The sequence below is a fragment of the Cervus elaphus genome, chromosome 25, assembly GCF_910594005.1.
Source record: "Cervus elaphus chromosome 25, mCerEla1.1, whole genome shotgun sequence".
In the NCBI taxonomy this organism is placed as follows: Eukaryota; Metazoa; Chordata; class Mammalia; order Artiodactyla; family Cervidae; genus Cervus; species Cervus elaphus.
The window spans coordinates 25,886,797-25,900,840 of NC_057839.1; the positions used below are offsets into that span (position 1 = coordinate 25,886,797).

The 14,044-nt window shown below is 41.4% G+C and overlaps 1 protein-coding gene across 4 annotated transcripts in view; it reads left to right on the plus strand.

The window, feature by feature from the left end:
* Positions 1-14,044, plus strand: part of ANKRD55 (ankyrin repeat domain 55) — a 189,443-nt gene that overhangs the window by 133,959 nt on the left and 41,440 nt on the right. For all 4 annotated transcript variants that reach the window (XM_043887843.1, XM_043887846.1, XM_043887844.1 and 1 more), the window contains one exon: positions 5,949-6,009. In XM_043887843.1, coding sequence (XP_043743778.1) covers positions 5,949-6,009 — 61 coding nt within the window. The remainder of the gene's footprint in view (positions 1-5,948; positions 6,010-14,044) is intronic.

Genomic DNA, 14,044 nt, shown 5'->3' on the forward strand with positions numbered 1-14,044 from the left:
ATGTACACACAGTCCTGTACTCACTGACATGAGCACACATTTCCTGTGAAGCTCATCAGGGTATGATCAACACTCCTATTTGTTTTAACCTTGGGACACAGAGCATTGCAAGATTTTAGAACCCAGTGAACATCAAACTCAACCATTAGCTCCTCTGAAACTCCCTTCTCTACCTTTGTCAGTGTACATACATGTATATTTTTCCTCTAATCATAAGTATATGTGCTGGCCACATTGTGGACTTGTACTCAGGTACTCAGACTCCTTTTAAAATCTACTCACCCCTAGATTTCCGAACAGTACAGACTCCTTCCACTAGGTGCTTGCGGGAGACTATTTAGAGTGAAGTCTCAAACTGAAGCAGCTTGTAAACAAGCCAAGGGGACACTTCACTTAGCCCTTTGCCTCCAGAGAGGTTTTGGTTCTCTGATGGAAACAACTCGCAAGCAAACCAACCAGTCGATGTGCAGCCTTAGCTAAGCGATAGCTCAGTGGGGAATCGAAGCTCCTGCAGGGAGGAAGGACCTAAAATTAAGAACACGAGGGCAAGTTGGATGGACAAAAGCAAAGGAGCACAAGTTTCATCTCGTGAGTCCCCTTCCTGCTTTGAATACTCCACTTCTCAGCAGGTCTGAATTTTCTCCCTTTCAGCTCCCCACGGCTCTTCTTGCTTCCTTGGCTAGGACATTCAGAGGGCGCCGATGTGAAAGAGGGGGCATGATCATTAACAAAGCTGCAAAGAGCCTGCAGTTGTGTTTGTACAACGCTGTGCATGCTAGAGTTGGAAGGCAAGCAGCGATTTCCTCTGAAAGCAGTCACAGGGCTCTCTGAAAGTCATTTTCATCGTCTCCATGGTTACCAGCAGATTTTTTTTTTTCTTTTTTTTTTTTTTTGCCTGCCAAGTGCCGGCAGCTCTGCCTCTTTTTATTCTCTTGATTGCAGCTAGAGGGAGGAAGGAAATCATTTCTTTGATCCCACTCTCTAGTTTCAAGATGATGCATCCTAATCTGCAGTGGATGTTTCATGGCAGCTTACTTCTACCACTGGGCAGATTCAGGGACAGGAGAGCAGATGGCAGCCTTGGGGACCCTTTTCCCCAGTCATCCTCAGGCTGAGCTAGCTTCAGGACTGTGAGCCTAAGGGGCCAGCAAAACAGAGAAGCTCCAGGAGACAAACCTCCCTTCTTTCCAGGATACTTCTAGCTGAGCTCTCCCTGGCCAACCAATCAGCTCATGGCAATCAGGGGACCCCAAGATATAAGGGTAGGACCTTTTTGTAGTAAGAAATCAATCATTATATAGAATTTATTATAGTATATAAAGTCCATTCTAAAAGCCTTATGGGCATTGACTCATTTACAGTCACAACAGATCTTTAGAAAAGAGGTGTTACATTTATTTTACAGGTAGGAAAATGTACGCACTAAGAGTTTCCTAACGAGTCCAAGGTTTGGCTGATTGGTGAGGGGGCAGGGGTTCTCATAGAGGCAGTCTGGCCCCAGCCTCTGTGCTCTCATCACCCCGACTCTGCCTGTCTGCTGGGACCTGGACCTGCTGTCCTGACAGCTGGGAGGGGGTGGACCTGATGCTGTGGCTGGAGATCTGAGAGATGGACAGAGTTTTAGCTAATAATAATAGATGGGCTTGAGGGTTATGGGATAAATACACCTGGGTCAGCTTAGCACATAACAGGAGCGCTAAGAAAACAAAACGAAGAGGTCTGCAAGTCCACTGGTCATTAAGACAGATGTGGGACAAGTTTCTTGCAGACTGCCTCTGAAGCACAGAACAATATAGAAGCACCAGGCTGAAACCAGCCATCTGGGTTCTAGTCCAAGCTGGATAACCAAGGCAACGTGTGCTGGCCTTAGCAAGCAATATAGTGCATCGCGTCATTTGTTCTCATAAAATGGGAGAGAGAAAGAGAATACTCATCTGTAAATTTGTACCAGCTTTAAGATTGATGAGTTTTAGTGACTTAGGAATCAAATGGAGGCAAGCAGAATAGATTTGCATATATCACTCAGAGTCATGAAAGGGAAAACATGAAATAGGGATGACTAAGAAAGTTTAATGAAAGGCTATTTGAAATTAGAGCTTCCTTAGTGACTCAGATGATAAAGAATCTGCCTGCAATGCAGGAAACCCGAGTTCGATACTTGGGTTGGGAAGATCCCTGGGGGAAGGGAATGGCTACCCACTCCAATATTCTTGCCTGGAGAATTGCGTGAACAGAGGAGCCTGGCGGGCTACAGTCCATGGGGTCACAAAGAGTTGGACACAACTGAGTGAGTAACACATCCGAAATCAACCAACAAGAGCCGGTGACAATCTCCACCCCCACTCTCCTCCTAACGCAGGAAAATGTTTGACCCGGAGCTCACAAGAGGTGAGGAAGGAAGCTCTTATTGGAAACTGTGTTGTAGTTGCAATTGGAGTGCAGGAGAGGGGCCACCTGGCAGGACCCCAGGCCTTTAGTAGAGGAAAAAGTCATTGTCAGAAAGGGAAGTGGCTCCTCTCCTTCCTCTTGCAGGTTCTCCCACTGACCAAACCGAATGGAAGCCAGAGGGCAGGGGACCTGGATGATGACATTGTTGGAGGTCAGCCTTCAAAGCAGGAACCTGCAGGGCAGAGGCTGGATCTGAGAGGCAAACAGAAATATCTAGCATAGGGTTCACCCCGTGATCTTCAGAGGCTCACCCAGGATGTGAGAAGAGGTCTTGATCTCCCCACCTCCATTCCCATCTGGGTAGAGTTTGCTTTCCCCCCAGTGTGATCACACTGCTCTGGAGCAGCCCCAGAAAAGCCTGTCTGACTGCAGATGATCTCAGTCTGCTCAGGGTCAGCCAAGGATAACCAGACTGGACACCACTGACCCCCTGCTCCCTCCCACTCTCCTTCACTCAGCACTTACACCAGATGTGCCCTAGACATCAGACCATGGCCATCAATGAAACACAGAGAGAGAGAGAGAGGAAGGGAAGAGAAGAGAGAGCAGGGGAGGGGAGAAGAAAGGAAGAGAGAGAAAAAGAAAAAGAAAGAGAGAAAGAAGAAAGATAGACACCAGTTACCCTCCCCTCATAAAGAAGCTGTAAAGGAAAACATAAAAAACAGTGTTTAACCATAATGCAATTATTTTTGTAGCATCTTCCCACCTGATGGAAGAATTCTAGAATTCAGAAAGGATAAAATAAATGTGCCATTTTCGGTCATAGCCACTGTTCCTTTAAAATCTGTATACTAGGGGCTTTACACCTGTTACACTAGTTAACTCTCACCACCACCACCACTGTTATCATCCTTTTTACGAAGTGAGAACTAGAAGCTCAGAAAGGTCATACAGTGGTAAAGACAGATTTAAATCACAGCATTGCCCTGGCTCCCCCAAAACAGTGATAAGACCAGATTTAATACAAGGAGCCCAGTCCATTGCTCTGTGATGACCTAGGGGGATGGATGGGGGGAGGGAAGGAGACTCAAAAGGGAGGGAATATATGTATAATTATGGCTGATTTACATTGTTTTAGAGCAGAAACCAACACAACATTGTAAAAATTAAAGAAAAAAACAAAAACAACCACCACTTAAGCTTCCTGTTTATATCACCCTCACTGAAGAAGTCTATCCCCATATAAGTACTCTTTGTAATGCAGCATGATCAATCCCTCTGATCAGTATTAAGCAATTTAATACATAGGAACTTAGGTGTAACCTAAGCTGAGCAACAGTGAAAATCTGATTCAGCAGAACGACAAGCCATTATATTTTTCAAATAATTCTTCCAAAATAACTTCTGAATTTTTTAAATTGTTTCCACATAGACAACTGTTTATCTTCTTGGTGAGTTTAGTTTGCTATTGGGGTGACCGTAACAAAGTACCACAGGCGGGGTGGCTTAAACAACAGAAATTTATTTTTTCACAGCTCTGAAGACTGGAAGGCCAACATCAGAGTGCCAATAGGCCGGGTTTCCTCTGAGACTCTCTCCTTGGCTTTCAATTACCATCCTCTTGCTGCCTCTCTTCACTTTCCACTGCGAAAGTGAAGTGAAAGGGTTAGTCACTCAGTCATGTCCAATTCTTTGGGACCCTATGGACTGGAGCCTGCCAGGCTGCTCTGTCCATAGGATTCTCCAGGCAAAAATACTGGAGTGGGTGGCCATTCCCTTCTCCAGGGGATCTTCCCAACCCAGGGATCAAACCTGGGTCTCTTGCGTTGCATGCAGGTTCTTTACCATCTGAGCCACCAGGGAAGCCCACCATGAGCGTGTGTCTTTGTGTCAGTCTGTGTGTCCTAACCTCTTTTACGAAACACTAATCAAACAGGATTCGAGCCCACTGTAATCACCCTTCATTTTACCTTGTATGTGTGTGGTGTGTATGTGTGTGTGTTAGTTGCTCAGTTGTGTCTGACTCTTTTGAACCCATGGACTGTATGGAATTCACCAGGCAAGAATACTGGAGTGGGTTCCCATTTTCTCCTGCAGAGGATCTTCCTGACACAAGGATTGAACCCAGGTCTCCTGCATTGCAGGTGGCTTCTTTACCATCTGAGCCACTGGGGAAGCCCCCATTTTAACTACCTCTTTAAAGGCTCTATCTCCAAATACAGTCACAATTCTAGGGCACTGGGGGCCTTAGAGGGGCTTCCCAAGTAGCGCTAGTGGTAAAGAACCTGCCTGCCTATGCAAGAGACACAAGAGACTCAGGTTCCATCCCTGGGTCAGGAAGATACCCTGGAGGAGGGCATGGCAACCCACTCCAGTGTTCTTGCCTGGAGACTTCCATGGACTGGGAAGCCTGGTGAGCTATAGTCCATAGGGTTGCAAAAGGCAGTTGAGCATGCACACACACTAGGTTAGAGCTTTAACATATAAATTGGGGGTCGGGGGACACAATTCTATGACAATGAATATCCATTGATTAATTCATTCAGCATCTTCCTCAGTAGTTTCCAAATTTGATTGTTTACAAGAATTTCCTGAATAGTTTATTTAAAGAGTAGAAGCTAGGCTTCTCTCCAGACCTACTGAGTCAGAAACCTTGAATATACAACCCAGGTATTTGTGGTTTTAAAAAATCTCCCCAGGGAATTCTGAGATGGAGCCTGGGTTAAAATTTCCAGGGTTAAGTATTCTAGAAATAACACTGTGCTCCAGGCATGCCTTAAATGCTGTCTGCATATTAACTCATTTAATCCTCACCCTGAGCTATAAAGTAAGCACTTTCATTCCCCCCATTTTACAGATGAGGATGCACAAGCACAGAGAAGTTAAGTTACTTGCCTGTGGTCACAGAATTGGTCAGTGTCAGAACTGGAATGTGAACCCAGGCAGTCTGGCTCCCGAGTATGGGCTCCTAAACTCAATTGCATCTCTTCCACAGATGGAGTGTTGACCTCAGTCAACCAAGTATGTGGCCCAAGTGGGATAAGAACTTGAACTTGGGAATCATCAGCTGTTGTTTCACACTGATAACTGCGACTGCATGCTCAGATATTTTGTACTTTAGAAAGAATAAGCAAAACTGTATAACCTGTGCATTTAGAAGGTATGACACATGTTCCAAGTGGTGAAGCAATTTGAAAGCACTCGAAGTTTATGCAAAATGAATAAAGAATAAGCACTAGAGAACTTTGCTTCTTAGAGTGAACACAAAGGGATACAGGTCTGGTGAATAAAATAAGCCTGAGGTTTTGCTTTCTGCATTCCCTTTCACCCTTCAGAAGCACTAAGATAGGGAGGAGGGAGAGAAGAGACAGAGGTCTTCCTCCTACCTGCCTTCCTGGGCCTTCTTACCTATCATCCTGGCTTCTTTCCCATAGATCTCTCCCCTAGGAAATGCAAAGGGCATCTGGTCATTTGAAGGCCTTCAGCAGACTGTATTTCTAATGTCATGTTCTCATACAGGTTCTGTTCTTTAAAGCTACTTCTCCTGTTTTTCTTTACAGGCTCCTAACAGTCCTGGTGCAACAGTCAAACCTCAACGAGATTAATCACCAGGACAATGAGGTGAGCCTGCCCTCACAAGGAATAGCTGGACATTGTGCAGGTTAGAGTAGGAAAAAGGGTTTTCTGAACCACAGAGCTCCCGCTCTTAAAGAGGCAAGGAAGGGATGGAGCAGTTTTGTGTTCCTACCCTGAGAGGGAAGCCCGTGTCTCTATTATTAATTCTCAGGCAAAAATTTATCCCACTGTGGCTGCGGATAGCTTTTAATCGGGTAGGATTTATTGCATTAAGTATTTAAGCATTTATCTACCACTGAGATTTTGTAATTTCCCTTTGGACATTGAGAAATAAATATTGCTCTTTCCTGTCTTCTCGAGAACCAAAAATTTCGATGGCTGCTGATGCTCTTTCTTTGAGTGGAAGACGACAGATAGATAGTAATTCTAGGCTCCCTGCTCCAGAGGCCACACTATTAATGCCAGTGATCACAACTGCTGTTGCCTTTACCTTGCAAGGCAAGCCTCTGCCAGGTGTCCAAAAAGACAGAGCAACACTCAACAAAGTTCCTGAGGGAGGGTGGATCAGACCAGGCAGAGCTGCCCCAGAGCCATTGAGGGGCTTGTATCTATTTAACTCTTTTTAAAAAACCAAGTCTGGTTTTTATTAGCCAGGTTAATTTCTTCAACCAGCTTCTTAAAATGGATTTAAATACCTGATCTTTAATGGAATTTTTTAAATGTAAACTTAATTTGACTTCACTAAGAGTGTCAGATAATTTTAAGAAGGCCCGATAGTATTGAAAATGTATATGCCTCAAGATGTAAAATAACTCTGATTTCAAGGAGGCCGACTGGCCATAGACAGAGTGGGAGGAAGCCCCTAACAGGGGCTGGGCCCCTACTCCATATTTCTCTCGGGCTCACCTCTCGTCTTCCTTGAGCCTTTGGATCAAAGGCCTCCTTCCAACTGGCTTGGCATTAATGACCACATCAAAAAGTCCCTACTTCACAGTCTGGCTCTGAGGTCAGACACCTCTCTGACTCGGTGGTCAAATGCTGCTTTCACCTACCCCTCATTTTGTTTAAAGCAAAACCCCATGTAAGAGAATATTGCACTGTTTTAAACTTCTGCTTTAAAAACGAGAACCAGAGATGAGAAAGTGCCCTTCGTGTGAAAGCAGGGAGCCTGGGGGCTTGCAGTCCGTGTCAGCTGATTAAGAACTTCTAGACTTTGGGCAACTTGCCAACCACTTCTTACACCTTCAGCTTTTTCCTTCACCCCCACCCCACACTGGGACTTATTAAATAAAAGGGGGCAAATTCAGTCATTTACACCCTAAAGTTAAATTTCTCTTACAGACATCCAACTCTGCCCCCAACTCAGTGGAGCCAAACATCCCCTAGCAAAGTGACAGTTTCCTATTTTTCCCCACCCTGGGAGGCCCCTGGCTGGTAGTGAGAATGAAAGTAGTCAGAGATCTTTCTAACAGTGGTAGTTTTAACACTTTTCAGGCAATATGTGGTTAATATTAGAAAAGTCTGTAGTTCCTTTTTGTGCAAAGCAACCTCTCAGACAAGACTCCTCTTGGTCTTATACCAGCATTGGACCTATTGACTTTTTTGAGCAGGTGCCTCAACAAGGACACTTGCCTTCAGCGTCATAGCTTCCTCTTCACACCATATCACAGCATGTCTGAAATCCATCTGAATCCAACTACTAATGCTTGCCTGTGTTTTTCTTTCATATATGTTGTGTGTGCATGTTAGTCACTCAGTCATGTCTGACTGTTTATGGCCCCATGGACTGTAGCCCTCCAGGCTCTGCTGTCTATGGAATTCTCCAGGCAAGAATACTGGAGTGGGTTGCCACTCCCTTCTCTAGGGGATCTTCCCAACCCAGGGATCAAACGTGGGTCTCCAGCATTGCAGGAAGATTGTTTATTATCTGAGCCACCAGGGAAGCCCATATATATTGCTGGTGTGAGCCAATCCATATAAATTTGCAAGGGCTAATTTGTTCTTTGCCGTTGGGAAATAAGGATAGCTCTGAAATGGAAAGAACACAGCCCAGGCTTTCCTTTCCATTTATTACCTTGGTAGAGTTCCTGGATTTGGCTTCTCAGTGTTCTGAATAAGCAATCACCTTTGGCCCCACCCCCACCCCAACCCCATAATCACTTTTCCAGTGAGTTCCAAGTACAGTCTCCATTATATATGAAGGAGTAACAGTTAAAACACACACACCCTACATCTGTTAAATAACAGGAAGCAAAACAGCAAAGGCAAAAGAAATCAGGGAAAAGGTAAGCTAGTGCTGGCGAAGCATTATGGCTTCCTGATGACAAGAGGGAAGAGCAAGACATATCCCGTATGGAGTTGGAATAAAATTATTTTCCAAGAATAACTAAAGGATTCCCAAGCTTGTCACAATAATGCTTAAAGATTAAATGATCAATTAACAGAAATCTAACTTAATTGAGACAGGTTGTTAACTGAAACTAAAGAATAGAGAGAGGGAGAGAAGAAGAAAAAAAAATGTTTTCTGCAGCCATCCTCTAACTGCTCATGTAAAACAAAACATAATATGTACCACTTTATATCAGAGATGACTATCACTCTAGAGGCTATCCTGTTCTGAGCTCAGTAACTTGAAATATTTTTTGTACTACTAGTTTTTACTTGAATAAGTAATACATGAACACATTTGCTTCTTAAAAAGTTAAATATTACAAGTAATACTAGAAGTCCTTGATTACTTCTACCCTACCACCTTAGCCCGCAGGTAATTGTTCTTTTGTGTATATATAGTATGTATATATATACTTTCTCAATCTTTTGTATGTATTACCACATCTTCTTAATCCAGTCATCTATTGATGGGAACTCAGTTGCTTCTGTGTCTTGACTATTGTAAAAAAATGCTGCTATGAACATTGGGGTGCATGTGTCATTTCAAATAAGTGTTTTCATTTTTTCTGGATATATATACCCAGGAATGGAACTACTGGATCATATGGTAGTTCTATTATTAGTTTTTTAAAGACCCTCCATACTGTTTTCTGTAGTAGCTGCACCAATTTACATTCCCACCAACAGTGTATGAGGGTTCCCTATTTTAATTTTTAGTATGCATGCGTGGTTGTTCTTCAGAACAACTGCATCAATTTATAGCTCCACTCATAGTGTAAAACGTGCTTATCACTGTTTTCCTGTTGTTGGATTTTCTTATTATTGTTTTAATTTGCATTTCCCTAATAGCCAGTGAAAATGAGCATAACTTCATAGGTAGAGTGCTCATTTTTAGATCTTCTGTGAATTGCCTATTTATTTAGATCCTTTGTCCATTCACCTTTTCTTACATATTCATAGGAGGTTTTTCTTTTTTTGACCACAAGACATGGTTTTCAGGATCTTAGTTTCCCGACTAGGGATCAAACCTGTATCCTCTGCAGTGGAAGCACAGAGTCTTAACCTTTGGACTGCCAAGGAAGTTCCCATAGGAACTCCCATAGGTTTATTTTATATTCTGACCAATCCTTTGTCTGCTATTGAATTGCAAATGTTTTTTCAAAGTCTGTTCTTTATTTTAGAACTGTTTGTGATGTCTTTTCCTCTACAGAAATTTTAAAATATGATATAATCAAGATGATCATTCTTGTCCATTATTGTTTTGTTTTTGGTATCCTTTTTAAAGGCCTTTCCTACCCCTAGGGACATTAACTACATCGTGCTAAATTTTCTTTTAGTTTGTTACAAGATTTTTTTTTTTAATATGTGGTTTCATTTATGAGTTCTCATTCCAATGATCTATTTGTTTTTCTTGTTTCATTAACCACACTGCTTAATTATAAAGTGACTTGTTTGGAAGCTATCCACACTGCAGGATTTAACACTGTGGGAAAGTCACCATGGGTCAGATGGTCAGATTGTCCTTTGTGTCTTTGTTCTTTGGGACCTCAGGGGAATCTCTGACAAAGAGAGGGGCTTGTCTATTGCAGCCACAGAGAATTAAGTTGCTAAATTCCTGGAATCTAACTCTCCTGCTTTCGTTTTAGCTCTGACAGGAAGAGCACCCCATGAAGAGGGACTATAAAATATTGGCATCTGCATTAGAATTTTGAGTGCATTTATCCAGAAAACCACTGTTATGCATGGTATTTAAAATAGATAGTTGGTCCTACATTAATGTACATTCTGATATAAGTAGATTTTTGTGAGTGGCCTGACAATTCAAACTTCCATTACAACAAGCACTCGCAGAAAATAAATCCAAGTTGCAAAAATAGACGTGAATCTTTGGATATAATTCTTAGCAGTAAAATCTACTTACAACATTCCCAGGATACAAGCACAAGCAGGGACTGTGCATTAAAAAAGGCAAAATCAATAGAAACAGTCCCTGATTTTAGAAATCTTTGTCTCTACAGCTGGCAGGAGGTAAAATAATAAAGTCAAAAAAATTTAATGCACCAGAATTTGTATTCTAAAAATGAACACCTTAACAAATAGAGTCAGTGCTACTCAGGAGCTCTCACTTCCGTCTCTCCTCAGATCCTCCTTTGCCGTTAGGTCCTAGAGGCAGACCATGTATTTTTTATCGTTATATCCCTAGAATCTAGTTCAGTAACTTACACATAGTAGAGCCTCCCTAAAATATATATTTAGATAAAGAATTAACTTATTAAATTTAAGAAAAAGGCATATGATTTTATTTTATTGTCCTTCCCCTCTTTATTGTCCTTCCCCTCTTTGTTGTGTTGACCCAACCCATGAGTGACTCATTTTATTTACCAGATTTTACTCCCTGTGACTTTTAATTATTTCCAAATATACTCTCAAAAAAATAAGATTTTATATCGTTTGAGAGCTTCAAATATGTATTGTAGCTTTTAGGGCAGGAGTCCTTGTCCATTTTCATGACATGGACACATCTGGTATACTGGAGAAGGCTGTGGATCCCTTCTTGGAAAAATGTTTGAAGTTACATAATATAAAATACATAGCATTACAAAAAATTGTATTGAAAAACAGATACCAAAATATTTTAAAGAACAAATTTGCAATATTTACATGCAAGCTCTTTTTGCTAATGCCTTACTATCCTTTGTGATCTATAATTGTAAGTTTTTACCCACATAAATTTGAAGAAAATGGCTTTCATTACTGAATTTCTTATCTTGTTTTAGAAGTTCTTTTAGACTTTTAAATTATATCCTTTATTCTAGTTTTTTCTACACAGAAGTCCCTCTGTGACATTTGTGAGCGGTAGTCACAAAATTAATAATATGTGAATATAAAAATGTCAAAGAGAGCCAAACTGGACTTCTGTGAACTTCTAGATCCTTCAGATGACCTAGAATTGTTTTGCTGATCTCGCAAACACCTGCTAGAATTCTATCCCCCGGTGCACCAAGATGCGGGATGAACCAAAGCACCCAGCCACATCACACGTTTCTCTCTATGCCTTTCAGCATCTGCAAGAGCTGGTCTAAAAGTGCAGTTCTGAAACAGAAAACAACTAAACACTGAATCAGATTTCTGCTTCATAAAGCACAAAAGTTACAGTGGTTTTGGAAAAAAAGAAAAAAGTTCTGAGAAGACGATAGGACTTGAAAGCCCTTAACTGAAATGTTGGTGGCACAGGCCCAAGGCACAGAATTACTCATGTGCACCAGAGTGTGTTCCAAAGCCAGCTTGCCATGCACACAACAGCTATCACACACAGCTGTTTCTATCAACAATCTCGAAATGGCTCCTAAGTCAACCAAAACTTAACCTCTCCCTCCAAAACTTAACCTCTCCCTCCAAAACTTTCTAGAGAGCTATGTTCTTAAATGAGTGTGAGTTACTCTTCACTCAAAGCCAACATAGCCTCTTTTTCAAAGGAGTAGAATCCTACTGTCACCAGGACCATCTGGGTGTGTGTTGCAACATATCTTCCAGAGACTCCTAGATTTTTAGCTCTCAGATTCTTTGAAGGCCCAGTTGGGTCCTCAATGAGGGGCATCACAGTTTAGACACAGGTGGCTGGCTTTCATTCAACAGACTCTGGTGTTTTATACTCCCTGTGAATCCAAGGGAACCTGGATAGCCTGCGATTCACTGATTAACTCTTCCTGCGAACATTTCTCAAATACATACCATGTGCTTGGGCATATCATAGTGAATAAGCCACAGCCTCTGCCATTAAAGTGCATCACAGCTTAATCTTAATTCTTATCACAGCTCAGGACAGACGCCAATTGCCAAATTGGAAGTCTGCCCCTTAAATGGCCACCAGTCTTAACACAACTACAATGTGCTAGCAGTGTTAAAAAAGCTGAAAGAAGGAGGATGCAGTTGTAGGAAACAGTTCCTGAACAAAGTGTGTTGTGCAATACAAAGAGTTGCATTTGAGCTGATTTTGAAAGTTTTGGTTTTCATATTACTAACTCTAAGAGGGTGTATTTTTATTTCCCATTAGCCCAACTGAAAAAAATAGCAACAGGAAATTTCTCTTGACTTGACTGAATGTTTGAAGCCTGTTTGTATTGTAATATAAAAATACAACATATTTATATTATATATTATAATGTATTATTATTTAGAGACTAATTGAGTAATTCAAGTCTTGATTTGGGGCCACTCAGAGGATCAACAGTGATTTATAACACTGATCCCAAATTCCAAGGTAGAGGATGGGTGGGAGGGATTATATATATATTTCAATAGCTTACTAAACTAAATATTTGCCAGCTGCACTTTCAGAAGAAAACTAGAAGTGATGCCAAATGAAACAAATAATAATACAGAGTGGCAACCCTTATGCTTGAGAATCACCATTCTAGAAAGTGAGAAGATCCCAAATCCAGCTAAAATCACAAAGAAAAAAATTTTCCAGTATCTGAACTCATTTCCAAAATGAAATCTTGTAGCTTGATGTGTGGAACAAACAATTTCCTCCAGAGTGGAAGGGACCCCAATTTGAATCCCAACTTGTCTTATACCCAGTCAGTGACCTTAGGGAAATCATTTAACTTGTGTTTCAGTTTCCTCACCTGTAAAATGAGTCTAAAAATACCTATCTCTCAGGATTGTTGTAAAGATTCAAGGAAGTGAATGAAGTTCTTGGCACCAAGTAGGTATATGAAAAATAGTAGTGGCCCTTCGCACTGTTTATCAAAACATGCATGAGCTGAGTTTTTTTTTTGTTTTCATTTTTGTTGTTGTTGTTTGGTTTTTCAACAGGGAGTTAAGGAGGAGTGGTGGTTGCTTTAAGAGAAAAACACCTAAAGTCTAGAAACTATTTAGGAGACAAGGATTAACAGTGTCCTAACAAGAATTAAATTAATTCACAATTTCATGCTGAAGTCTCACCTGGCTAAATCAATCTCTCTGCATATAGTGATTGCCATCTACCTCATTTGGAGGACTCATCAAGAATTCTAACCGGTTTCAACAGGTTTCAACTGAACAGTTGATAACAATGATCATAGCAGACAAGTTCATTTTCTGTAAAGAAGTCATGTTCTGTCTTTCTTGTGTGAATGATTTTAGAAAGCAAAGCCAAATTTTACAAAAGCAAAAAATTCCATCCAGAAGCATAAAAAGTCACTCATCCATTTAACAAGCTTTTGCTTAGCATTCACAATGTGCCTGGCACCGTTCTAGGTTCCAGGGACTCGGGCGGAAAAAGGCCCTGCCTTCATGAGCTTATACTCCAGTAACTCAGAATTGTCTCTGATGTCTGTAGTCCTGGGGCTGGTGGCACTTCATAATGAAGCCAATGATTCTAAAGCAAATGGTACTCAGCTCTGGGAAAGGGGTAATCACTGCACAATAAAAAGAATCTGATTCCCTGGAGTCCAGATTTCTAATTCCAGTGGGCCAAATTAAAAATAAAGAGGACCCACTGAAATGCTTTGAGCTATTCTGAACCTCAAGTAAATATTCAGCTGCAGGAATAAGAACAAGAAGTTCCACTGTTGTTAGATGGTCATTATTTTCCATATGGAACCAATTTCTTGAAATATCTTTAAGAGTATCTGGAGACTCAGTGTTTTATGACACTTGAAACTTGAAAGCAGACCATAGTTTAATGATGTAGAATGTGGAACTG